The 26,953-nt window shown below is 43.3% G+C and overlaps 1 protein-coding gene across 1 annotated transcript; it reads right to left on the reverse strand.

The window, feature by feature from the left end:
- Window positions 1-7,853: 7,853 nt before the first annotated feature.
- zgc:153993 (uncharacterized protein LOC767645 homolog) lies at window positions 7,854-26,642 on the reverse strand. The gene is made up of 6 exons (XM_041198367.1): window positions 26,217-26,642; window positions 21,998-22,046; window positions 19,310-19,471; window positions 17,494-17,629; window positions 16,171-16,272; window positions 7,854-9,990 (listed from the first exon to the last, which is right to left on the reverse strand). Exons 1-6 carry the CDS (start codon window positions 26,281-26,283, stop codon window positions 9,889-9,891), a joined length of 618 nt encoding a protein of 205 aa, XP_041054301.1. The 5' UTR covers window positions 26,284-26,642; the 3' UTR covers window positions 7,854-9,888.
- Between the last annotated feature and the right edge of the window lie 311 nt (window positions 26,643-26,953).

Here is a 26,953-nt window from a genome sequence, read left to right on the forward strand (position 1 = left end):
CCTTTCCTCTAACTGACATCTTGATGTTCCCCTACAATTGACAGTCATACCGTCAGCCACTTATTGTTAATGCTCTAGATTGCTCCATTGCTTCTCCATATCCCTCTTCTTTTTTAAGACCTTTACTCAAAAACTGAATGTCCACTGATAACTACTTTCCATGGCTGCCTTGATTATACCTCTTCCCACTTTGCTTGCTGTAAAGAGTCCACTCCAGTTTCTCATCTCTGTCCAATCTGCTCTGTCAATGTCACCTTCCTCATTAAAGTTCTGGAAGATCCTCCTTTTCCTCAGCTGAGGATTCATCTTCACTGAGTAAATAAGGTCTTTAGCTGTGCCAGTTCTATTTCCATTCAGCCCTTCTACTTCCTCCCACTTTCCAGCTCACCATCCACTTATTCACCAGCCTCAGCATTCGATGAATCATTCTTCCTTTCCACTCAGCTCCAGACCTCATTACAGCCTTGGTCCAAACATGAATTCCAGAGGTGAGGTGAGAGTGCCTTCCCTTGACATCAAGGTGCCCTAGTAAAACTGAAGCTAATGGGAATCAGGGCAAAACCTCTTTACTGGCTGGAGAATACCTAGCACAAAAAAAGATGGTTGTGGTTGTTGGAAGCCAATCATCTCAGCTGCAGGACATCGCTGCAGGCATTCCTCAGGGCAGTGTCCTAGGCCCAAATGTTCTTCAACTGCTTCATCAATAATCTTCCCTCTATGTTCACAGATGATTGTACATTGCTTAGTTCCATGCACAACTTCTCAGGTACAGAAGCAGTCCATGCCCAAAAGCAGCACAGGCTGGACAACATTAAGCTTGCACAGATAAATGGCAAGTAACATTCATGCTATGATACTGCAATGACCAATCAATGACCATCCCTAATGAGAGTCTAACTACCTCCCTCTGACATTCAACTATATTACTATTATCTAATCCCTCAACATCAACATCCTGGAGGTGACCAGAAACTGAACTGGAACAGCGAAATAAGTATTGTGGCTACAAGAGATCAAAACATGGGTATTCTGTAGCAAGTTATTAATCTCCTGGTTCAAAAATTTTTCCACCATCTCTAAGGCACAAGTCAGGTGTGTGATGGAATACTCCCCACTTGCCTGGATGAGCGTAGCTCCAATAATGCTCAAGAAGCTCAACACCATGCAGGACAAAGCAGCCCGCTTGATTGGCACCCATCCACTAGCTTAAATAGTCATTGCTTCCACCACCAACACACAGTGTTAACAGAATGTACCAAATATAAGATGCACTGCAGCAACTCACAAAAGCTTCTTTGACTGCACCTCCCAAATCCACAACCTCTACCATCTAGGAGGATAAAGACAACAAGTGCATGGAAATATCAACAGCTTCATGCTCCCTTCCATGTCATACACCATCCTGACTGGGAAATATATTTCCTTTCCATCATCGCGGCTGGTCAACATCCTTCAACTCTCTCCCTAAGCAAACCATCAGAGTACCTTCAACACAAGGACTGCAGCAATTCAAGAAGGCGGCTCACCACGCCTTCTCAAGGGCAATTAGAGATGGGCAACAAATGTTGTCCTTCTTGTGACACTCACATCCCATGAATGAATAAAAACATGAACCTTGTGAAGAGTTGGATGTTAGAAGAAAAAATAATAAAATTCTTCAGCTTATGGCAAGAATGGGAAGCATCATCAACATAGTCACTTATGTACTGGAAGGAGGAGCTGGGGAAAGGAATAGGGGTAGGACTAAGAACAAAATGTGTTCAACATATCTTACAAAAAATCAAGAACACATGTTGGGCTGTTGCTCAGGAATCCACACCTTCTGTGACTGACAGAGAAGAGATCTCTGTTGGTAAGGTAACCAGAGTCTGGGAAGTACCAGATGGCTGACAGGTGAGCTGGATTTAGCCAGAGGCCCTGGCAATGGCATAGTCTTTGGCTGGTGTCCTGCTCATGACTAAAGCAATTAAGATGCTTAAAGTGGCACTGGCCCTGACTCCATTTGGTGTTTTGAGGTCACTCAAACACATGGCGTGCTCACACAGGGGCTTTCGCCTGAGCAATCAGAAACTTCCAGTGCTGTTTCCAAGTGCCAGGTTCCAAAATCTCTTCAGCAGCTGACACTCACTATTTGAGATCTCAGAAATTGCATCCATGGCATTTTACTCTGCGTGGAGGGGTTCCCTATTTGGGCTGTTCCCGAATGCCCTCTACTTCCTTACCCTTGTCTGTCGTCTGGACATGCCATGGCATTCCATCCTCCCCTCTGGAGGAGGATTCCCCAGTAGGAGGCTCTTTATGCAGGATTCCTCACTTTTTATATTGGGGATTTGATATGAAAAGTGTTGCATAGGGCAGTCTGATGCAATAAATATTTAAGTCGATTCACAGATTCCCTGGCCACCTTTAGTTTAACTTCAGGCCTGAAGGAGTCAGTCTTTCATGTGCATCTGGAGTGTGAGGGGTTGCAGTCCCTGTTTCACTGAGGTAGCTGTTCCTCAAACTTTGGCTGCACTTCAATCCCACACTCCTGACTTTTGGCCACTCAGTGCAGAGGAGAGCAGGCAGATTGGAGGATGTCCTTCTAGGACGCTCCTAGGTCTGGCCAAGCTAGCCATCAACATGTCCAGGCAGCGGCAGATTTTAAAATTCTTTCATGGGCTGTGGCCATCGCTAGCTGGGCCAGCATATATTGGCCATCCATAATTACCCACGAGAAGGTGGTGGTGAGCAACCTTCTTGAACTGCTGTGGTCCATCTGGTGTAGGCACACCCACAGTGCTGTTGGGAAGGGAGCTCCAGGATTTTGATCCAAATGCCTGCCTCTCTTCCACAACTACATCAACACCTGGGTGTATCTACAGAGTAAATAAGAAGAAACTGTTGCCATTGGTGGAAGGATAGAGAACCAGAGGACACCAAGTTGAAGTGATTGGCAAATTAACTTGAGAAATACACTTTTCTTTACACAGCAAGTAGTTAGGATCTGGAATGCCCTGCCTGAGTGTGTGTTGGAGGCAGATTCAAGCAAGGCCTTCAAAAGAGAGTTGGATAATTACCCGGAGGGAAAAAAAAAATTGCAAGGCTACAGAAAGAAGGCAGGAAGAATAGAACTAGGTGCGGAGAGCCAGCACAGATATGATGGGTCCAATTGCCTCCTTCTGTGTTATAACCATTCAATGATTCTATGAGATATAGCAGGTGGTGTCAGCTGGTAGATATGAGGCCTTCTGCGACTGGAGGGGCTGAATGCATCACTACCCCTGGGAATGTAATTATAAACTTGATCTGTTAAGTTTCATTGACGTTTTTGATTTTTTGATTACGGTTTACTCGTGGTACCTCTTTAAGCGGGCACTCATCACCTTCAGTTAATTGTTTTAAAAACCTCTTAAATAGAAGATTTAGATGTGGGTTCCCACAGCAACACCTTTTATTTTGAGGAAGTGACTGGAGCTAAAAGTTGTTCAATGCAAGAACAAATGAGGATGATGGTGGGTGGAGACTGCTTGAGTCACTGTTGAGAGACAAAGGACTGAATTTTCCCCACAGGCTTTGGGACACTGACATTAGGATCAAATGGTGGGCCCAGAAGCAGTAGGGGCATCGGCATGGAGGGGAAACACTTCCACAACCCAAATCAATGATGGGGCTGTGGCCTTTCTCCCCCTTGGCCCCATCCTTGGGGCACTGAGCCTCCGACTCCGATGGTCCCCTGGACTGCTGCTGGGAGGCTGTTTTGATTGTGGTGGTGATCACTCCTCAAATTGAGGGCAAGGGTAGGCATTCTGACATCAGTAAAATGCCATGGTCGAGTCAAAAAGGCCCCCCCCAAAGTGGGGCCTTAATTGAACTAGTTGGTTCACAGCCTTTGGGAAAGATCCCCGGAAGTAGGAATTCATTGGCAATCCATCCTGATGCTGATCCCCACTATTATCCTGGCCCTCCAGTTCCAAATCTCATCTCCACAAGGTTGGAAAAATCTAGCCAATGTGGTCCATGGAATGTTATAGTGATAATTTCAAGGTTATGCCACAACTATAGAATGTTATGGGTCCAAAGCCTGTCCACTATCTACAAGGCACAAGTCAGGAGTGTCATGGAATACTCTCCACTTGCCTGGATGAATGCAGCTCCAACAACACTCAAGAAGCTTGACACCATCCAGAACAAAGCAGTCCATTTGATTGGCATCCCATCCACAAACATTCACTCTCTCCACCACCAGAAGATGGGGCAGAGGTGTCAGGGGAATGAAGGTCCCTCCTCCGTGAAAGACAGATATTTAGGGTCAAGGCTTGGACTGGTTAAAGTGGCAGACAGTGTCAGGCGAGTTGCAGAGGTAGGTGGATGAGGGGAGAAATAAATAGGGTCAAGATAAGAGAAAATAAGTTCCATAGGACAGGATTGTTGTGTAGAAGCTAGTTTAAAAACTGTAGGGTATGTGGTGGGTCATAAGGTTTGTGATGTTTGCAGAGATAGTTTGAGGTGAGGTAAATCCATTGAGTAATCAGAAGACAAAGTCAAAGATTCGCTGTATTGGCGGAGCAGGGGCAAAAAGAAAGGTGAGGGGAACCATAGATAAAAGCAAAATACTGCAGATGCTGGAAATCTGAAACATAAACAAAAATAGCTGGAAAAACTCAGCAGGTCTGACAGCATCTGTGGAGAGGAAGAGAGAGTTGACGTTTCGAATCCATATGTCTCTTCTTCAGAATTGAAGAGAAATAGAAATGAGGTGAAATATAAGCCGTTTAAGGGGGCGGGAAAGGTGGTGCTGGATAGAGGGCCAGTGATAGGTGGAGGCAAAGGAGAGATTGCCAAAGATGTCCAAGACAAAAGGACAAAGGGATGTTGATGGCGATGATATTAGCTAAAGGATGTGCTGACGGTGACATTAAGGATAGAAAGCAGGATGAGCAAGTGACAGATAGCCCTAGTGGGGGTGGGGTGGGGGGAAGGGATCAAAATAGGCTAAAAGGTGGAGATAAAACAATGGATGAAAATACATTTAAAAATAATAGAAATAGGTGGAAAAAGAAAAATATATTTAAAAAAATATCATTATTATTAGAAAAAAGTGTTTCTGAAAGGGGGTGGGAATGGACGAGAGAGTTCATGATCTGAAGCTGTTGAACTCAATGTTAAGTCCGGAAGGCTGTAGAGTGCCTAATTGGAAGATGAGGTGCTGCTCCTCCAGTTTGCATTGAGCTTCACTGGAACATTGCAGCAGGCCAAGGACGGACATGTGGGCATGAGAGTAGGGTGGAGTGTTGAAATGGCAAGCGACAGGGAGGCCTGGGTCATGCTTGCAAACAGACCGAAGGTGTTCCGCAAAGCGGTCACCCAGTCTGCGTTTAGTCTCTCCAATGTAGAGGAAACCGCACTGGGAGCAGCAAATGCAGTAGACTAAATTGAGGTAAGTGCAAGTGAAGTGCTGCTTCACTTGAATGGAGTGTTTGGGCCCTTGGACGGTGAGGAGGGGGCAAGTAAAGGGGCAGGTGTTGCACCTTCTGTGGTTGCAGGGGTTTGAGGTGATGGAGGAGTGGACCAGGGTGTCCCGGAGGGAACGATCCCTACGGAATGCCGGCAGGGGTGTGAAGGGAAGATGTGTTTGGCAGTGGCATCATGCTGGAGTTGGCAGAAGTGGCGGAGGATGATCCTTTGAATACAGAGGCCAGTGGGGTGATAAGTGAGGACAAGGGGGACCTTATCATGGTTCTGGGAGGGAGAGGATGGTGTGAGGGCGGATGCGCCGGAGATGGGCTGGACACGTCAACCACCATCGGTGGAAAACCTCGGTTAAGGAAGAAGGAAGACATGTCAGAAAAACTGTTTTGGAAAGTGGCATCGGCGGAACAGATGCGATGGAGGCAAAGGAACTGAGAGAATGGGATGGAGTCCTTACAGGAAGTGGAGTGTGAGGAGCTGTAGTCGAGGTAGCTGCAGGAGTCTCATCTACATGCTGTCCCACAGCAACATCAGTTGAAAGCACAGGTCTAGCTATCACATGTACGCTGATAACACCCAGCTCTATCTCACCACCACCTCTCTTGACTCCTACCTGGTTGTCAAATTAAGATTCCTTATCCGACATGCAAAACTGGATGGAGCAGAAATTTCCTCCAATTAAATATCATAAAGACTGAAACCATAGTTTTCAGTCTTCACCCCGAACTGTTTTGCCTAATTACCATTGCCATCCCTCTCCCTTGCAACAATCTGATTAAGCCAGTTTGTTGACAAGCTTGGTCTCATATTTGATCATGAGATAAGTTTCCGACACATATTCATGCCATCACTAAGACTATTTCCACCTCTGTAACACTGCTGTCATGTCCATAAGATATGAAAATGATCATAAACTGCTTCAATCAAACCTCACTTCTGCTCATTTAAAAATGGGCTTTGCTGGACCAAAAAACATGGCTGCTACAGATCACATGATTTGCAAGTTGACTACTGTTCTGGAAACTTCCAACGGTAACCTCAAGCCTCATCCTTGTGGAATCTCACACCTATCATTGCATGGACCCATTATAATCAATGAAACATGGGAGCAGCAGGCGGTCTGTCTCCCCAGCCTGGACCTATAACAAAGAGAGAGCAATGAAAACTCTTTATACTTACAGAGGCATTAATAACCACCATCTATCTCCTTAGGTGAGCAATATATTTTGACCAGGGGCACAGAAACTAATTAGTACCCTGAAACTGACTCATCAATGGGCAACCCCACATAACCAAAGCTCACTTTGGCTTTTGGAAAATTTTAATGTTACATTCCTGGACTCCCAAGACAGTCCGCTGTTAACATCCAGCCTGTCAACACCAAAGCAGGAGTCCAGGCTGACAACAAGCCTGCCTCAAGTCTAAAACTCCTCGAAGCCTAGTTCCTAGTAAGATTTCTGCCATCACCTGCAGAATGGACTGAGTCTCTGGTTACCGAACTAATTTTGCTGAGTCATCACCAACTTTAAAGGAATTCTGCAACTCCTGCTTTCAAGTAACTGAACCCCCCTGAAATTGAATTCCTACATGAAGGGACCCTCACTGGACTCTTGACATTCACATGAATTAATATCCATATCTTTGGTTCTTTTTGTTTTAAATTATTCCTAATTGTAAAACTCTTCTTTCCTAGCTCCTTCTTGTCCGTGTATGTATGTAGTTGTGATGACCATCCCCCAGGTTTGAATGTATGAATAAACAATGCTTCATATGTAACCCTAAAGAGAGTTGACTAAAATTGACTTCACAGAGGCTTTGAGAAACATGCCAAAACCTATTCAAAAATTATAACACCTCTGCCTATGGACAGACAGTGATAAAAATAAAGGAGTTTGCCTCTCTCCCCTGTCCGTAGCACTGCCCAATTTCACTCCAATCTCAGCTCATTTGCTGCTGAAAAACCTCATTCATGCATTTGTTACCTCTAAACTTGACTGTTCCAATGCACCAGGTTGGTCTCCCACATTCTACGTTCCATAAACTTGATATTTTACCAAACGTCCAGAGTAGTCGTCCACCAACCCAACCACGTGTGCAGAAATGCCACCTCAACCGAGACAGGCTGACATCTGAAGTGCAGGGGACCAGCCAGTGGCTCTGTGCCCCAAGGATGGAACCATGGAGGTGAAAAAGCCAGTGAATGGGGCTTTGGACGTGTTTCCCTTCCATCCCTATTCTGCTACTGCCTTTGGGATCTCCATGTCAGGGTCCCGAAACGCATGGGAAAATCTAGCTCTTTGCCTCTGAACAGCGAACATCCACCACCATCCTCATTTTTTCTCACATTGGAGTTAAAAGTTGTTCAGTCAGTTCCTCAAAATAAAATATGTCACTGTGGGAACCCAATCTAAATCCTTTATTCAACTAATGGCAGCATTTTAACAATTAGCCGAAGGTAATGAGATCTTTTAAAACTCTGCTGCCCATGCACCAAGCCCATTCCCCTATCACCTTGTGCTCGCTAACCTACTTTGGCTCCCAGTCAAGTGATGTCTTTATCTCGAAATTCCCAGCATTGATTTCAAATCCCTCCATGGCCTCACCCCTTCCTATCTCTGTAATCTCTTCTAGTGACACAACCCTCCGAAATATCTGCACTCAAGTAATTCTGTCCTCTTAAGAGAGCATCTCCAATTTTGATAGCTCCATCATTGGTGGCAAACCTTCGTTTGCTGAGCTCCTAAGCTCCCTACATTTCTTTCTCTCTCCCTGTCCTGTTTTCATCCTTTAAGGCACATCTTAAAACCTACCTCTTTGACCAAACATTTGATCATCTGACCTAGCATCTCCTTAAATGGTTCAGTGTCATATTTTGTTTCATAACACTCCTGTGAAACGGCTTGGGATGTTTGACATTAAAGGAGCTATATAAATAAAGTTATTGCTGTGCCCTAAATTTGTTGACATATAATGTTACATTATCACAATATACGTTAATGAATTCAAATACGGAAAAGGATACTTTAACAATTACTTAAATCAATGCACTAACATAATTCAAATTGTAGCTCCTTCACAGTATGAAATAAATTCGAACATGTAAACGTGCAGTGAACCACAACCTTCTGACTTAGAATATATGCATTTCAAATATATCACAAATGACACAAAGTTTGCTACAAACATCTATTGCTCCAGGTCCTTTCAACAGTGATGCAAAGAGGTGTCCAAGCTGCAGCACAATGGAGTGAAATGCCTGGCAGAGCTTCAGCACATGTATGGAGTGAAGTAAAAAGGCAAAACATAACGCTAATCATTATCTCAAGGGGGATGGAATACAAAGGGGTAGAAGTAACTTTAACAATATTAAAGCTATTATTCAGAGTACTGCATTCTGTTTGTGACACTGCACTGCAGGAAGGGCACAGTGGCCTTGAAAGAGGATGGAGGTCAGATTCACCAGAATGATAGAGAGCTAAAATTATGAAGTTATATTGCACAGGCTTGGCTTGTGCTCCTTTCAGCATGGAAACTTAAGGGGTGATCTAACTGAGGTGCTTAAAATGGCTAAAGGATTCGCTAGGGTAGATCGATTGAAAGTTACCTCAGGTGAGAGAATCCAAAACAAAGCAGCATGACCTTAAAATTAGAGCCAGACCATTCTGAAGTGATGCAAAAAACAAAGCATTTCTTCTACAAGGAGTAGTGTAAATCTGAAACCGACTCCTATAAAAATTTGTGAGGCTCGGGGCTGAATAAAGACTTCAAAACTGAGACTGATGGATTTTTGTTAAGCAAGAGTATTAAGGGTCATGGAACCATGCAGTCAAGATATAGATGAGCCATGACACAACTTAATAGCAGAACAGATGCCAGGGGCTGAATGGCATTAAGTTGAATGCTATGTTCCTGATTCTGATTGTGGCCAGTTCAAGGCCAGCAACAGTTTTTATTTTAAATTGCCTGCTGTAATGTCAAAAATAGTAAGACAAGGACCTTAAAAAGGTAAAATAAATCTAACTGGTTTTTAAGATAACTTAGCTTCTTCAGATGTCAAACCAACAGTTTTATCCTAAGTTTTTTGGCACCAGTATTAAAAAGTTCATTATTAACACTTGCTATATTATTAGCCAGTGCTTTATCAGGCACATTTGCTGCAAGTTTTAAAATAAGTCAGCTGGTTGGAAAAAGTATCCACTTCAAACCAAAAAAAAACTAATTCTAAAAAAGTATGTAAAAATTAAAATCAAGTAATAAGGATAAATATAAAACTGTCCAACAATTCAAAAGTTCATTATTAGCAATCCCACTATTTCAAGTATGACAGATCTGTACAGAGGATTCCCGTAGCTTCAGGTGCAAGAGAATTGGAGAATAAACCATTGGATTGCAGTCTGCATATCGAAAGTGAATAGCCAAACGTAAGGAACAGTGTTGTTAGGTCAATCTCATTATCGCCAAAATGCCAGTAACTAGGCCCGCAGAAAAGACTGCAAAAGTCTGCCATGTGGGAGTTCCAAAGTAAGAAAAGATCATCTCCTAAAAGAAAAAAAGTAAAACAACCAATGAATTAATTATCAACCCAGAACTTAATGCCAAAGCAATCAGATAAATGTTGCAGAATATATATGGATTGGTTAAAGGTAAAATTTAAAAATATGCCAAATGGATATACAAAAATGAATATACAAAACAAGAGAAAATACAATTCTTTATTAATAGATTTCTTGAATAATGCTCTTTACGCCTTTACGGTTCCCAGCTGAAAGGCTTGGCCCATAACCACCTATGAGGCCTCTGGTTGTGAAATTATACACACACGAGCAGTCTGAGTTGATCCATAGTCCAGATTTTCCTTTACAAAGATGCTAAATTTCTCTCAGAGGTCCCTCTGTGGTCTCACTCCTCCCTATCACTGTAACCTTGTCCAGATCTACAACCGCCCTATCTCTACCCCCTCCAATTCTGATATCTTCGCACTTGCGATTTTCAATGTTCCGCCACTGGCATTGTATCTTCGGCTGCTTAGGCCGCAAACTCTGTTATTCCCTCCTTAAACATCTCCCCCCTCCCTCTCTTCCCTTAAGATGCTCCTTTAAACCTCACTCTTTGACCAAGCTTTTGATCACTTATCCTATGCACCTCCTTATACGGCTTTGTCAGATTGTGTCTGGACATAAATGCAAGTTGATGTTGTTGACAGACAGTCCAAAATTAGCATTCTTTCAGGGCAAGAATCATAGGACTTAAGAAATAGGAGCAGGAGTGGACAATATTGCCTGCCAAACCTGCTCAACTATTCAATAAGCTCATATCTGATCTTCTACCTCAATTTCATTTTCCTGCCCTATCCCATATATCTAGATAGGTCCAAATCAGCATCTTCCCAAGCGGGCAACCTGCACCCTTGTTCCTCTAATTGAGTTGTTATAAAAACATGGGTTTTATAAGTAGGGGCAAGGCGTACAGAATAAAAAGGCAAGGATAAATCTGTAGAAAAATCATGTGTTAGGCTATAGGTAAAGTACCTTCTGTAGTTCCAGGGTATCTCATTATAGAACAAGGTCAGTAAAACTGTAGAATGCAGGAACAGCAGTAATCCATTCAGCCCTGTAAGCCTGTTTCTACCATTCAATTAGATCGTGACCAGTTTGTATCTTAACTCCATCCATCCTCCTTGGTTCCTTAACTCTTAATGCCTTCACCAACAATAAAGTCTATCAAGCTTAGTTTTTGTAATTTTCAACTGACCTCCAGATTCAAGAGTTTTTTTGGTAGAGGAGAATTCTGGAGTTCCACTAACTTTTGAGTGGGGAAGACTTTTCTGACATAACTCCTGAAGGGCCCAGCTCTAATTTTAAGGCAATGCGCCTTTTTTCTGAATTCCTCCACCAGAGGAAATCGCTTCTCTATATCTTTCCAATTGACTTCTTTAATCATCTTAACCATGTTCATTAGATCACCCCTTAAATCGCCTATACTGAAAAGGAATATAACATTATCTAGGCAGCCCTTCCGTTTGGCTCAGGTATCACCCTGGTGCACCCTATCCAAGGCCAATGGATCTTTCGAGAGGTGCAGCATCGAGAACTGATTGCAGTACCCTAACACAGAAAGCTTACACTATAAAGTTGCGAGGCTGTTGCCAGTGTTGGAAAACTTCAAATATGATTGAAAACTTGAGGAACATTGTTGGCTCAGAAACACTTTAAATTAGCTTTTTAAATATTCCATGAGATCTCCCTTGACATTGCTTATCAAAACAGGAGTCAGCAGCAAACTTTAACTGAGAAAACATTAAATATCACAAGTGTGACACTTACAGAAGAAGTGCGCACTATACGTAGATATTTAATATATTACAGCCAAAGGATCTTCGAAAGCAGTAGAGGAAAATATTATATTTCAACTCTTTCTTGGACTCGAACTCAAGTTCTGTCGAAGGGTCATGAGGACTCGAGACGTCAACTCTTTTCTTCTCCGCCGATGCTGCCAGACCTGCTAAGTTTTTCCAGGTAATTCTGTTTTTGTTTTGGATTTCCAGCATCCGCAGTTTTTTTGTTTTTATTATAGAGGAAAATATTGTTTCTTCTAGATGGGAGTCATCAATTTAAAATACTGAAGGAAGTGAAAGCTTACAAAAGACTTGCATTTATATTGCACTTTTCACGCTTAGGTGTCTCAAAGCGCTTTACAACCAATTACGGTAAGTCCCCATCTAAAGTTGCTCCCCTTTAATGTCATGTGTATAATTGGGCCAGTGTGCACACTTAGCATTGGGATTACCATTGTAGCATATTTTTGCGCTACGGCTGAAGTAGCGTTGTGTGACCCAATAGGCACCATTTTCGAGCAGCCTCTCCTGCTCACCAACCCTCCTGCTCGCAGCTCCACCTTCTCCCCTTGCTCACTTCCTCCCTCTCACCACTCTCCTCCAGAGCCCTCGCTCACAGTGAGGATTTAGGAGAGGGAAGCGGCAAGCAAGAATGAGAGGTGGGGATCAGGAGGGTTGAGGAGCAGGAGTTAAGTAGAAAGAGTTATCATTTTTCTTTTCTATTTTTTAATTTATTTTATTTTAGAAGTTATTACAAATACAGGAACTTAGGAACGTACAGTATTTCAAACTGCAGGATATAATGTTTTAATTTTCTTTCCTGATGATATAATATTTTAATTTTCTTTCCTGCTACAGCCTTTACATTGGTTGGGAAAATCTGATTCGCTTAACATTTCATTTAAAGTTGCACTTTTCAGAAACACAACTGCAATGTTAAGCAAAGGATAGTACTTTTGAAATGTAGCCACTTTTGTAATGTCAAAAACACGACAGCCAATTTGCGCACATAAGCTCCCACAAACTGCAACATGTCATTTGGTAGTAGAGAGCTTGAGTATTGCTGAAAAAAAAAGGCTTTTTTTGTCGAAGCTTTTCATCTTGCACTCATCAGGACAATTCACAAGGTTACCAAATGTAAAAGGAACAACAATTTATACTGTATGAGAAAAGAGTGCTGATTGGCTGGTAAGTGGACTCTGATTGGCAGAGGTGTTGCCATGGAGAATGCAATGATCATACATCCCAAAGACTGGTGGGTCATATCAAACAACACGGCCCTTCCGCTATTTGCGACAGGCAAGATACAGAGCTTTTTTTTTTAATTCATTCATGGGATGTGGACGTCGCTGGCTAGGCCAGCATTTATTGCCCATCCCTAACTGCCCTTGAGAAGGTGGTGGTGAACTGCCTTCTTGAACTGCTGCAATCCATGTGATGTAGGTACACCAACAGTGCTGTTAGGGAGGGAGTTCCAGGATTTTGACCCAGCGACAGTGAAGGAACTGCAATACATTTCCAAATCAGAATGTTAAGTAGCTTGGAGGGGAACTTCCAGGTGGCAGTGTTCCCATGTGTCTGCTGTCCTTGTCCTTCTCGATGGTAGTTGTTGTGGGTTTGGAAGGTGCTTACCCACCCAGCCCGTACTTGCAAAACTCAAAACACAGTGTCCAACAATAGGTGCGATTCCACAATTGGATTGGACAACATTTGCTAAATAATCCTCAGTGTGCTAAGAATTATGCTTAGTTGGGCTCGCAGTGTGGTGCATTTGCACGTACTGGAAACTACATATCTTAATACACAAGACTCTGTTCTTTGCAGACCGAAAGAACATGTACACACATTGCGACCATTTCAGCTCAACAAAATAAGTAACAGCCATTTACTGGTTCATTCCTCAGGGCAATGTCTGATTTAAATTTAAATTTCAAACAATGCTTGGCAGGAAACTGTCAGTCATCATCACCTGTGCATTCTTCATGGCAACATCTCTACCAATCAGAGTCCACTTGCCAGCCAATCAGCACTCTCTTCTCATACAAGATAAACAGTTGGTCCCTTTACGTTTGGTATTCTTACTAATTGTCATGATGAGTGCAAGGCAAAAGGCTTCAACAGAAAAACACGTATTTTTTAGCAATAAACAGCAATGTGTTAATGAACAGATAATCTGTTTTTTGTGCTGTTAATTGAGGGATAAATATTGGCCAGGACACCAGGGAATACTCCTCTGCACTTCTTCAAAAGTACAATGGGATTTTGTTCATCCAGCTAAGCAGGCCTTCAACATCTCATCTGAAACATGGCACCTCTGACAATGCAGACTCCTTCACTACTGCACTGAGTGTCAGCCTTAGGGTCAGATTTTCGCTACCGAAGTGGTTAGCTCGAGTCAGGCAACTTCCGAACTCGGCAGACCTGCCTCGTTTTAAAGCGCCATAGTCACACATAATTTTCACTCCTGGGGTGGGGAGCAGGTGCTGGATAGAGTTGGGTCTGCTGATCTTGGAAGCAGATCCTACGTGGCCAAGGGGATAGGCTGGTTAGAAGGCCCACCTCACTTCTCTGGGATTTTGTTCCACTTATTATAAGAACAGATAGGCACTCTATCCCTCACATCACCTCACCCACACTCCATGGGCCCTCGTACCCTGTGTGCTAACTCAATGCCAACTCATGCCCCCCAGCCCAGAGAACAGAAGCACAGAAACCCTGTCCTCATTGGCTGAGAACCCAGACCAATAAAAGCATTAACTCAGCAAGAATCTGTTTTGACAGGTGAAGTAAATTGATAATTTGCTTCATTGACATTTTTATGTGGTTATAATAAGTTGTTCTTTCTGTTACGTTTTTGTCAATGCCTCAATTTTTTTTTGAACAAGGTTAAGAGGCATGAAGTGGTTGAAGCCTCCGTTACTGATAAATTTAGTGGTCTTTCTGATTCACACTTTGACAGGGTTGTAGGAACAGCAGTTGTTTTTCAAAGACTATTTCTGAATTGGTGTTTTTTCCTCCTCAGCGGTTAAACATACTTGCGATTGTTATTAATATGGCTCAGTGGTTATGTACATAGTGCATACTGGGCGAATAGGCATGAGGGCATGCATTGGCACAGAGCTGACAAGGAGAGTATGTGGGGCTATGGGGAGTGGCTGGGGGATATGAATTGGCATGGAGAGTATGAGAGGCCATGGAAAGTGGCGAGGGCACAAGTTGGCATTGAGTTAGCTGGGAGGGTATGAGGGCTCAAGGAGAATGGTTGGGGGGGGGGGGGACATGGATAAGACCTTTTGAAATTATCTTTCCGAATGTTCCCAAATCTAGACAATGACTCATGACTCCTGTGAGGAGCCACGAACCACGAGTTATAGAGAGGCTAGCCCAGCTCCATGAAAACTGCAGGGGTCTAGGAGATGCCTAGCCCCGCAATGGAGGCAGACAAGTTGGGATGCAGGGTGTGGGCTCAGCACCCTTATCCCACGCTTTCAAAAATTGCCATGCCAGGGACAAGGGCAGGGATCCCAGAATCGAGTCCCACCCATCATTTATAAATGCCTCCAGAGATATCCTGATTCCATGAAAATCTGTTCCTTGATTTTTGAGTTCAAGTCCTTGAATGGGACGTGAACCTTGAATCTTACAATTCAGAGTCGAGAGCGTTACTAACTGAGCCACAGCTGACAAAAAAAAAGTTTGCATTCTTGGCGAAGGAATTAGTTGAGACAGAAACATTTGTACCTTTTTAAAGAGAGCAATGGATGAATACTTTAAGTACTGGGAAATATAAGGCTGGTGGAACTCTGCATTGCTCTGGCAAAGAGCTGCCACATATATAAGGAATCAAATGACTACCTTCCCACCTAAAGAGCTTGTAAACACCTATGCTTCCATGGTTCCTTATTGAAGCCCTTCTATAGTTTTGCTCCATTTTCACGCAACCATCAACACTTTGGGGTGGGGAGGTGCGGTAGGACGAAAGGGGGAGGCGGTAGCATAGTGGTATTGCCACTGGTCTAGTAATCCAAGCTAATGCTCTGGAGACACGAGTTCAAATCCTACCATGGAAGATGGTGGAATTTGAATTCAATTAATTAATCTGGAATAAAAAGCTAATATTAGTAATGGTGACCATGGCAACTATCAATAATTGTTATAAAAACCCATCTGGTTCACTAATGTCCTTTAGGGAAGGAAATCTGCCATCCTTACCTGGTCTGGCCTACATGCGACTCCGGACCCACAGAAATGTGGTTGACTCTTAAATGCCCTCTGCAATAGTCTGGCAAGCCACTCAGTCTAAGGGCAATTAAGGATGGGCAACAAATGCTGGCCTTGCCAGTGATGCCCACATCTCATGAAAGAATAAAAAAGCTTTAACTTACCCATCCACCTTGTTGCTGAATCCATGGAATAACACGGGTTTGAATCAAATCTAAAGACCAATTGATTATGGGTTGAATCATTGCTCTCAATTTTTTCAGTGCCTGTAAAAGGATGGTAAAGTTACCGAAAAACAACAGATGAGGAAAGCCATCACCCAATTTTCCCTCTTCCCCCCCTCTGCTGAAGATGCAGAATTTTGCTGGGATACAGCTCAGTGCTGCAGCTCTCTAGTACTCTATCTTATGATTCACAAGCACAGCTACAGATTGCTGGCAGTATAACTATGTGCAGTGTCATTGCCAAATATGATTCTCTTCCTACATGATGTTTACAAAGCAATTCTAAATAAGAGTGGGTTTCAGATGGGAGGGAGGCGAGACAAGCAGCCAATCTGCCCAGCACCATTAGTCTGAGACCCATGCTGAGGTGGAAAGAAGCTCAGATAAAAACTAGCTGTGGGGCCCGAAGCCACTGCCCCCATTCTATCTGGTTTTCCTGGCCCAAATTAAAGCAAGTCAAAAGCTATCCTTTAATAGCCTTCTCCTCTTCTTCTTAGCCAGGTTTTACTGAGTGCTTGGCCATTAAAATGTCATCAGGGGACTAATGATATCATCAGATACCAGTGAACGCACATAAATGAGACTCCCACTTGATCGAGTCAAAGCCTCACCTAAAATTAAAAAGGGCTTATTTAAAATAGCAGTGGGTAGGATGTCTTGGCTCAGCTTTTGTAACATGGAACGCACTTGGTGCTTGCCAGGCGGTGGGTTAAAATTGCTTCCCACAGCACACTTTGCAACAGAAAAAAATTGATAATGACCATTATATTATGGACAGTTAAGGTCAATTGTAGAATCACAACTGCTAATGGACTCACAGTCAACTGATTTATCATACCAATAGACTGTGTTGTGACAGAACTTTCTGGACTGTACAGTTGAATTAACTCATTAGGCATGGTGGGGTGGGGGTGGGGAGGGGAAGGATCACTTTAAATTATTTTCGCAACTGAATGCCACTCAGTTTATTCAAATTGGAGGCATGCATCTCAAAATTAAAAAAAAAACAATTTATTCATTCATATTTATTTTCATAATTCCTTAAATAATAAATGATGCAATGAAACCCAGTTTGCTTCAAAAGTGATTCCATTTGGCCTTATTTTACACTCTTACATATAATCTTTATTAGTGTTAGACAATGTGAACATTGCAGGGCACAGAAAGAGAATGAAATGAATGATTTGATTGTAACCTACAAACTCGGATATGTTACACATACTATTGTTCATTTTACATAATAATGTAGATATTTCACCTTACCTTAGAAACAAGCTTGCCTGCAAAATAGAGGAAGGTTACAATTCGTCCCCAGTTCAAGCCATCAGCAACTAATATCCCTTCAGCCACTTTGTATAATATATCTCGGATGTTTTCAAGAGGTACGTTCTCGATTACGCTGTCAGCAGAAAACAGCAAATAACGACAATTTTAACCATCTGCAGTACAAAATTTAATACCTTTTATTTAAAAAATAGTAAATGCAAAATGGGTTTTTTTCCTGTAGTCTAACATTTGAAGGTGATAGTAGTCCATGCTCACACGGCTGAACTAAGATTAACAATAATCCATTTTCTTTGTCTGCTTTCCTGAAAGTATGTAGCAGTGTTGGAATTAAAATTCCATAAATGCCCTCTGGTAATTAACCCAAATAGCTGAATGCAAGCAAGCTGTGACAGTCAAAACAGGGCCGAGACTATTGACTATTCAATAGACTACTGAAGACATTGGCACCAATGGTGGAGCAATTGAAATTAAATAGTACAAGAGGTCAGAACCGGAGGAAAACAAGAAAACTCGAGGGTTGTAGGGCTGAAAGAAGTTGCAGAGATAAGGAGGGGTGAAGCCACGGAGCGATTTAAAATACAGATAAGAATTTATGCCAAGGTAGGTCAGTGAATAGAGGAGTGATGGGTGAATGAGACTTGGACCAGAATATTGCTGTCTGCGTGGGGGGGGGGGGCGGCCCAACACACCGATGCATAAAATGACGCGAGGTGAAGTCGGGCGTTCGTCTCAACGCCATCGCGCGTCATTCCGACATTGCGTTTGGCAGGCGCACAGCGCACACCAGAGGCAGCAGCGTGCCCGCCGAACTGTCATCGGCCTATTAAGGCCATGAAAAAAGAATTAAAATAGCTAACCACGCTGCCCATTCAACTTTAAGGTTGGCGGGCAGGCGAAGAGCCCAAGCGGCGTTGGCATTTTTCAGGAAACCTCATCCACGGGCGGGATGAGGTTTCCTGAAGGTTTCATAAAATAAATAATTAAATTTTGCAACATTCACAAACATGTCACATGATGGGACGTTTAAGTAATTTTTTTTACTTCCTTTATTCAAAAGTTTAATCATGAACTTAATCTCCGAAGCAACTCCATGCCTCAGGGAGTTTGCTGCGCTCTTTCACATGCGCAGGCCCCGACTCTGTCTCCTCTGCCCGCCCGCAAAGGTAGCACTCAGCACTACGGAACGCGCACTACGCTGGGCGGGCCTTAACTGGCCTGCCCACATAAAATGGCGGCACACAGCCGATCGCAGGCGGCGATTGGCTCTGCACCCGCCCCCGCCCGCTCCCACCCAGCCCACCCAGCATAGGTAAGATTCAGCCCTTGGTGCAAGGTAAAATATGAGTAGCAGGGTTTTGGATATGCTGAAGCTTACACAGGGTGCAAGGTTGGATGCTGGCCAGAAGAGGCACACCACAAGGGGATTTAATAAAAGCAAAATACTGCAGATGTTGGAGATCTGAAATAAAAACAGAAAGTGCTGGAAAAACTCAACATGTCTGGCAGCGTCTGCGGAGAGAGAAACAGAGTTAACATTTCCAGTCCAATATGACTCTGCTTTAGAACAGAAGGCACACCACAAGGTGGTACTGTCAGAGCCAAATCAATTCATACATTGGGAGGTAGCAGGGTACAAACATAAATTAAAGTTGATAATTTGGAAAGGAGATTCTCAACCCTAAACTCCAGCATTCTAGCATTGGTGCTACTGGAAGACTCCAATGAAATTACTAATAATAATTGCTAAACCAGTTAATGTACAGCGACACATCTATGTTGCCCAGTTACATACTGCTGTAATTCAGCATTTCTGTTCAGCTCATCCCCAATTTTCTTCAAACTCTTGCATATTTCCTTGATTGTAGGGTCATCAATCTCTTTCCTGGAACCACCAAGATCCTCAGGGCTGAGTTGGGCTTGCGGATCTTCTTCATGTATTGTCTCCAATATAAATCTGCACCACAATTACAAAAAAAAAATTGACAGAGATCATTCTAAAATCCACTGATTCAAATGTATCCATCCATATCAATCCATTGTATTTTTTTTCAATAATGTAAAGTCTTGGCTTACAGCACATACATTTTTGAATGATTAGTACATGCTTTGTGTTATTTTCTACATTATAGTAACTACGGTTCAAAAGTACTTCATTGACTATAAAGCACTTTGGCATGTCCTAAGATCATGAAAAAGATGCAAGTCTTTGATGCAGCTAAGTTGCCCAACATGTTAAGGGCATTTTAAATGAAATAATCTTCATCCAAGTGGATGATCCAACTCAGACTCCTCCCGAGGTCCCCAAAATCACAGATGCCAGTCTTCAGCCAATTCAATTCACTCTACGTGATATCAATAAACAGCCAAAGGCACCAGATATTGCGAAGATTATGTTCCTGACGATATTCCGGCAATAGTACTGAAGACATATGCTCCAGAACTTGTGGCGCTCCGAACCAAACTGTCCCAGTACAGCTAGAACATTGGCATCTACCCTGCAATGTGGATTTTTTTTCCTCTTTTTCTTTCATGGGATGTGGGTCCCATCCCTAATTACCCTTCAACTATGTGGCTTGCTTGGCCGTTTCAGGGGGAAGTTCAGAGTCAACAACACTGCTGTGGGTCTGGAGTAACATGTAGACCAGACCAGATAGGAACAACAGATCTCCTTCCCTTAAGGACATTAGTGAACCAGATGAGTTCTTACAACCATCAACAATGTTTCATGGTTACCATTACTGACACTAGCTTTACAATTCCAGATTATTGACTGAATTTAAATTCCACCTGTTGATGTGGTAGTATTTGAACCCTCGCCTCTGAATTACCAGTCCAGTGACGTTACCACTACACCACCGTCTCCCCAGTTGCAAAATTGCTCGGGTGTGCTCTGTACAAAAAAGCAGGACAAATCCAATGCAGCCAATTGCCACCCCATCGGTCCACTCTCAATGATCAGTAAAGTAATGGAAAGGGTCAACAACAGTGGTATCGAGCTGCACTTGCTTAGCAATAACCTGCTCAGTGATGCTCAGAGTGGGTTCCGCCAGGGGCACTCAGCTTCTAACTTCATTACAGCCTTAGTTCAAACACGGACAAAAAAGTTGAACTTCAGAGGTGAGGTGAGAATGACTGCTCTTGACATCAAGGCAGCATTTGACCAGGTGTGGCATCAAGGAGCCCTAGCAAAAATGGAGTCAATGGGAATTAGGGGGAAACTCTCCGCTGGTTAGAGTCATACCTAGCACACAATGGTTATGGTTGCTAGAGGTCAATCATCTGAATTCCAGGACATCACTGCAGGAGTTCCTCAGGGTAGTGTCCTCAGCCCAACCACCTTCAGCTGCTTCATCAATGACTTTCCTTCCATCATAAGGTCAGAAATAGGGATATTCGCTAATGATTGCACAATGTTCAGCATCATTCGTGACTCTTTGGATACTGAAGCAGCCCATGTCCAAATGCAGCAAGATTTGGACAATATGCAGGCTTGTGACAAGTGGCAAGTAACATTTGCACCACACAAGTGTCAAACGATGACCATCTCCAACAAGAGAAAACCTAGCCATCGCCTTTTGACATTCAACAGTATTACCATCGCTGAATCCCCCATTAACAACATCCTTGGGGTTGCCATTGACCAGAAACTGAACTGGACTGTGGCTACAAAAGCAGGTCAGAGGCAGGGAATCCTGTGATGATTAACTCACTTCCTGACTCCCCATAGTCTGTCCACCATCTACAAGGTATAAGTCAGGAGTGTGATCAAATATTCTCCACTTGCCTGGATGAGTGCAGCTCCAAAACCACTCAAGAATCTTGACACCATCCAGGATAAAGCCGCCCACTTAACTGGCTCCCTATCCACCAACATTCACCATCAACCACCACCACCAACACACAGTGGCAGCGGTGTGTACCATCTACAAGATGCACTGCAGCAACTCACCAAGGCTCCTTAGACAGCACTTTCCAAACCCACGACCACTACCATCTCGAAGGACAAGGGTAGCAGATCCATGGGAACACCTGGAAATTGCCCTCTAAGTCACTCACCATCCTGACTTGGAAATATATCGCCATTCCTTCACTGTTGCTGGGTCAAAATCCTGGAAGTCCCTCCCTAACAACACTGTGGCAGTACTCACACCACAGGGATTGCAGCAGTTCAAGAAGGCAGTTCACCACCACCTTCTCAAGGGCAATTAGGGATGGGCAATAAATGCTGGCCTAGCTAGTGACACCCATATCCATAAATGAATTTTTTAAAAAGTACTTTTTCGATGGTTTAAGCTGGAAAGAGATTTCAATTATATGGACTGCTCCACTAAAATGCAATTCTTTTTGCTGTAATATGATGCATTTTAAGGCTTCCAGTAGAATATGGAGAGGAGCAACATTTTTAAGTGTAATATTGTTTTATCAACTGACTTATCAAAGATACATAGAAGCTGAATGTAAAGTTGAGGTAATTACGAACCTACGCAAGAGAGCTCCAGATTGTCTATTTAGAGTCCTGTTTATCGAATCTGAAAAAAATATACACATCAAAATTAATTATAAACTCAATAGATAGATATTTTGATTGCCAATTTGGATTAAAAAACAATACATTTCTCACTGCAGAGGAATACTGAAGAATGGTGAGAAAGAGAAATGTCATGGGGGCAAGGTGAAAAGAGAGAGAGCATGGACAGCCACTCGTGTCAGGCCTGAGAATGGGGATAGAGTCTGGTGAATGAAGGTCAGGGAAGTGGGAAACTGGGGAGAGGGGAGTCTGTGGGAGAAAGGGGAGTCTGTGGGAGAGAGGGAGCCTGGACAATGGGGGCAGGAATAAGGAATGTGGTAATTAGTTGGTTATGGGGGCTGCATTATCTTTAGAGCCAGGAGCAGCAGCAAAGTAGTGAGTGGGAGTAGGACCAAGGGAGGGCCAACCAGTAGAAGTGTGAGTGAGAGCTGGGAACTTTACTCTGGTTAAGCAGTAAAAGACTGTAACCAGTGTGTGAATGGGGGAATGAGGGGATCGAGTCTGAGGATTCTCATTGGAAGAATTGAATGGGGAGAGGGGTGGGGAGGAAGGGTCTTGAACTGAGGACTACTAGATCATGGGATGCTTTACCACATGAATTTGAGGTGGAGACTAAAACAATTTAAAAGGGAATGTGATCGGTATTTGAAAAGGAGGAATATAACAGGACTCCGTGAGGGAAGAGGGTGAAATGGGGTTACAAGAGAGAACACAGATAGTCAATGACAGGGATCCTTACCTTTACAAAGAAAAATTCAACTACATGTGATCAAATAGCATTTAATCACATTGTGGTCAGATCACCATTTGATTCCAAGAATACCTCCAACCGGAATTAGCAACATTAAGCCAGCAACACCCATTAAGAAATGCATGGATGGTGGCCTGAAAACCATGTCTATTTCCCAGTGCTATGTGCAATCTGTTGAGATTTCAACTGTGTTCAACTATATATGTAATGTCATATACCATTTACTTTAACAACTTGCTTTTTTATATTAAAGCTGCTTTAAATGCATCTCAAAGTACTTCACCTCAGCATAACCAGGTAGTAATGGAGCTAACAAAAGTGAGATTAGGACAGTGACTAAAAGCTTGTTCAAAGGGATGGATTTTAAAGTGGATCTGAAAGGAGAGAGAGGTGAAGAGGCAAAGATATTTAGGAAGAGTGCAGAATGTGGACTTGCGTTGTTGTGACAAGATGGCAGAAAGTGCATCCACCAACATTCGTACAAAAGAATGGGGAGAGATGCACCGAAAGACAACATCAGAGGAATGGGGAGTTTTGAGAAGTTGTCAGGCTGGAGGAGATCACAGACATGAGGATGAGAATTTGAAATTTGAAGCCTTCGGGGACTGGAAGCCAATTGAAGATCAGTGAGCAAAAGGATAATGGATGAGTGGAACACGACGCAACATAGACAGCAGACATGATGATGAGCTTAAGTTTATGGAGGGGCAGGATGGGAAACTGGTCAGGAGAACATTGAATAGTCAAGTCTGGAAGTGAAAAAGGCACAAATGCAATTTTCAGCAACAGGCAAGATGAGTTAGGATTGCAAGTGGATCATATTAGAAGTGGGAGTAGGCACATGGAATCTGAAGCTTAACTCAGGGTTGAATAGGATACTAAGGTTACAAACAGTCTGAGAAACTGACAGGGAAGAGAACAGAATTAGTTGCAAGAGTATGATGTTTGTGGCAAGGACCACTGATGGCTGTCTTCTCAATATTTTCCTCAAACAAACTGTTGCTCATCCAAGACTGAATAGTGGACAAACAGTCCCTAGAGAGATTAAGAGATATGGCAAAAAGATAAAGCTGGGCAGCACCATTGTTCATGTGAAACCTGACCCAAGTCTGCAGGTGATGTTGCCAAGGAGCAATATTTAGGTGACAAGGAGGGCCGGGCTGAGGACAGACCATTGTGCGACTGCAAAGGTAATTGTGCAGAGAAGGAATAGAAGTCTTTGCTCAGGATGCCCTGGTTATGATGCTCGATGAAAATCACACCTACATGGAGGGACAAGTGGCCATCTAGAAGGACTTGAGACAAATGGAAAAGGTTGCAGAGAAATCCAATGTCATCCTCAATGACAATACCCAAGACTACCTGAAGCAGGTGGTGACACCACATATATCCCCATCTATCTTTCTCTTGACAAAGAGACCTCCAGTTGAGTCAATGCATACAATGTCCTAGTCCTAGATGAATTATTTGGAGAAAACAATGGAAAGTGGTTACTAATAGTCATGCAGCGCTATCTATCAGGGTGGTCTAACTGATACCATCACAGCTATCCTCTGACCCCGGATCCACCACCAATTGCATGGCTAGTGGCTCCCTACAAGGTGGCAGCTTCCCTTTTGATAGCTGCAATCAGGAACACATCCTACAAAATCAGGAACAAATGGCCTCAATCAGGGACCCTCTCAAGTGTCTCAGATTGTGGCCGATGTCTTGATTTTGTTAAGAAAACAAGTTTTTATGCTTTACACTATGATTAACTGTGTCAAACATTGCAAGAACAAAAGGAAGAATAGTATGTTATAGTTACTTAAGATATAGTTGGTGACTTTGACCAGTACGGTCTTGATGCCATCAGCAAGCCAGAACCCAGACTGAAAACTAAAGGTCCTGAATTAATTTATCACAGGAATCCAACATTCTCAAAATGTTGAATAATCACACCAGTTTGTGGGACATAAAGAGCACTGAAGAAATTCCAGCTTACAAAACATACAGTTATGTTGATTTTCTACTGAGAGAGAAGGAAGCGCAGAGCTGGGAGATCAAGAATGTTTACACATCTTTCCTCATTGGGTCAGCATGCATAAGCAGAGTGAAGTGGAGTTCAGAGATAAAGGAAAGTAAAGGACACCATTGGGGCTGGTCAAAACTGCAGCGGTTCAAGAAGGCAGCTCACCACCACCTTCTCAAGGGCAACTAGGGATGAGCAATATATGCTGGCCCAGCCAGCAAAGCCCAAACCCCGTGAATGAATTTTTTTTTAAAAGAGGGCAGTAAAAATGCAACCGGGATGAGGAGCACAAGATCCAGACTGAGACTGAATTGCAGAGTCATTGGTGACTGAATGTTACTTTCTTTTCTCAACGCTATTTGAGAATTTGAAATTTGAAGCCTTCGGGGACTGGAAGCCAATTGAAGATCAGTGAGTAAACGGGTAATGGATGAGTGGGACACGACGCAACATAGACAGCAGACATAATGATGAGCTTAAGTTTATGGAGGGGCAGGATGGGAAACTGGTCAGCAGAACATTGAATAGTCAAGTCTGGAAGTGAAAAAGGCACAAATGCAATTTTCAGCAACAGGCAAGATGAGTTAGGATTGCCAAGGAGCAATATTTAGGTGACAAGGAGGGCCGGGCTGAGGACAGACCATTGTGCGACTGCAAAGGTAATTGTGCAGAGAAGGAATAGAAGTCTTTGCTCAGGATGCCCTGGTTACGATGCATTTGCTAAAATCCCTTTGCTTTCACTTGCCACCACATAGCCCTCTACCTATTTCACCAGCAATTTAGAGTCCTACAGTACAGAAGGCCATTAGGCCCATCAAGCCAGTGCTAGTTATTTAGCCTGCCTTTCTCTTCAAAGGTTGTCTTCCCTCCTTCCTTCCCCTTTGAGATAGGCTAGTCTTTAATAAAAGCAGAAAATGCCAGAAAAACTCAGGTCTGGCAGTATCTGTGGAGAGAGAAACAGAGTTAACGTTTCAAGTCTAATATGAATCATCAGCACGGTCTAGTCTCTAAGCTCGTCTTTACCAGCTCCATTGCCTGAGTACTTCCATGCCACCAGTTCCCCATCACTGGCCCCACTGCAGACACTTGGAGACAACCTCAGAAGTTCAAGTCTGTTTAAGGAGCAAATTGTTATGATGTGGAATGCCTTGCCCGAAAGGGTGGTGGAAGCACATTTAATAATGACTTTCAAAGGGGGATTTGATAAACACACGATGGGAGGAAAGATTTGAAAGGTGGTTGAACGGCAAGGGGGTAGGGGACAATGGGCCGAATGGTCTCCTTCCGTGCTGAATCATTCTATGACAGAGGGGGAGGGGAAGGGTTAAGAGCTTCTAAAAGGGGCAACCCATCCGAGAAGTCCAGACAGCGAAGATCTTTCACACTTGCAGACTTTTTGAAGCACTTACCAGGGCCCATCGCTGCTCCGCCATCAACCTCCTCTCCCGACTCGTCTCTGCCATTGAAGCTCGCCATGGCCCACCGGGTGGAAATGTTCAACACCCTTAAAATAGTTACAACAAACTACCACCTTGCCAATAAAAAACTAACTTCCGCCTGTTCTCTTGTTGCACACACCGTGAGGTCACTTCTTATGATCTCCCTTCTCGCGTCACCGCACCGAAGGGAATTTTATCTCTCTTTCAAGTCCAAACTTCACTTCCAACTTTTTCTCCCGGTTGGGAAAATTCCCTCCCCCCCTTGCTTCCCATTGGCTCTCAGCCCTGGTGCCGTCGGGGGGGCTATGTGCGGTTTCTTTTTCCCATTGGCCGACAGCGCTGTCAATCAGAGCGGCCCCGGAGCTTCGTGTCAGCACAAGTCAGAGAGGATCCCCTGAGGTTGGTGTCTGAAGGCTTGAGTCTCGATTTTGGGGGATTTCCTCCTCTCCCACACACACACACTCCTCCTCATCCTCACACAAAGAGAGAGAGAGAGAGAAAGACCAAGGACACAGTTATGAGACAAAGGAATGTTAAAGGGAGGAAAAACACTGTGGGCAGGTCAACTTATGAGGAAATAAAAATGGTGGAGATCTTTCAACAGATTTAAACATTTTGTTTTCCATTTGCCTGACTAAGACAGCTATAACAGGAAAGGTGTTTACCAACGTCTTGTCCACTGAGCTAATTTATCGCTAGCCAACTTT

This window comes from Carcharodon carcharias, chromosome 10 (assembly GCF_017639515.1).
Source record: "Carcharodon carcharias isolate sCarCar2 chromosome 10, sCarCar2.pri, whole genome shotgun sequence".
NCBI classification, from domain to species: domain Eukaryota; kingdom Metazoa; phylum Chordata; class Chondrichthyes; order Lamniformes; family Lamnidae; genus Carcharodon; species Carcharodon carcharias.

Coding starts and splice junctions, on each gene's coding strand:
- zgc:153993 (XM_041198367.1), bottom strand. CDS start 26,283: ATGGCGAGCTTCAATGGCAGAGACGAGTCGGGAGAGGAGGTTGATGGC. Junction 19,472..21,997: donor TCTGGAGCTCTCTTGCGTAG/GTTCGTAATTAC, acceptor ATTGTGGTGCAG/ATTTATATTGGAGACAATAC. Junction 17,630..19,309: donor AGAAATGCTGAATTACAGCA/GTATGTAACTGG, acceptor TTCTGCTGACAG/CGTAATCGAGAACGTACCTC.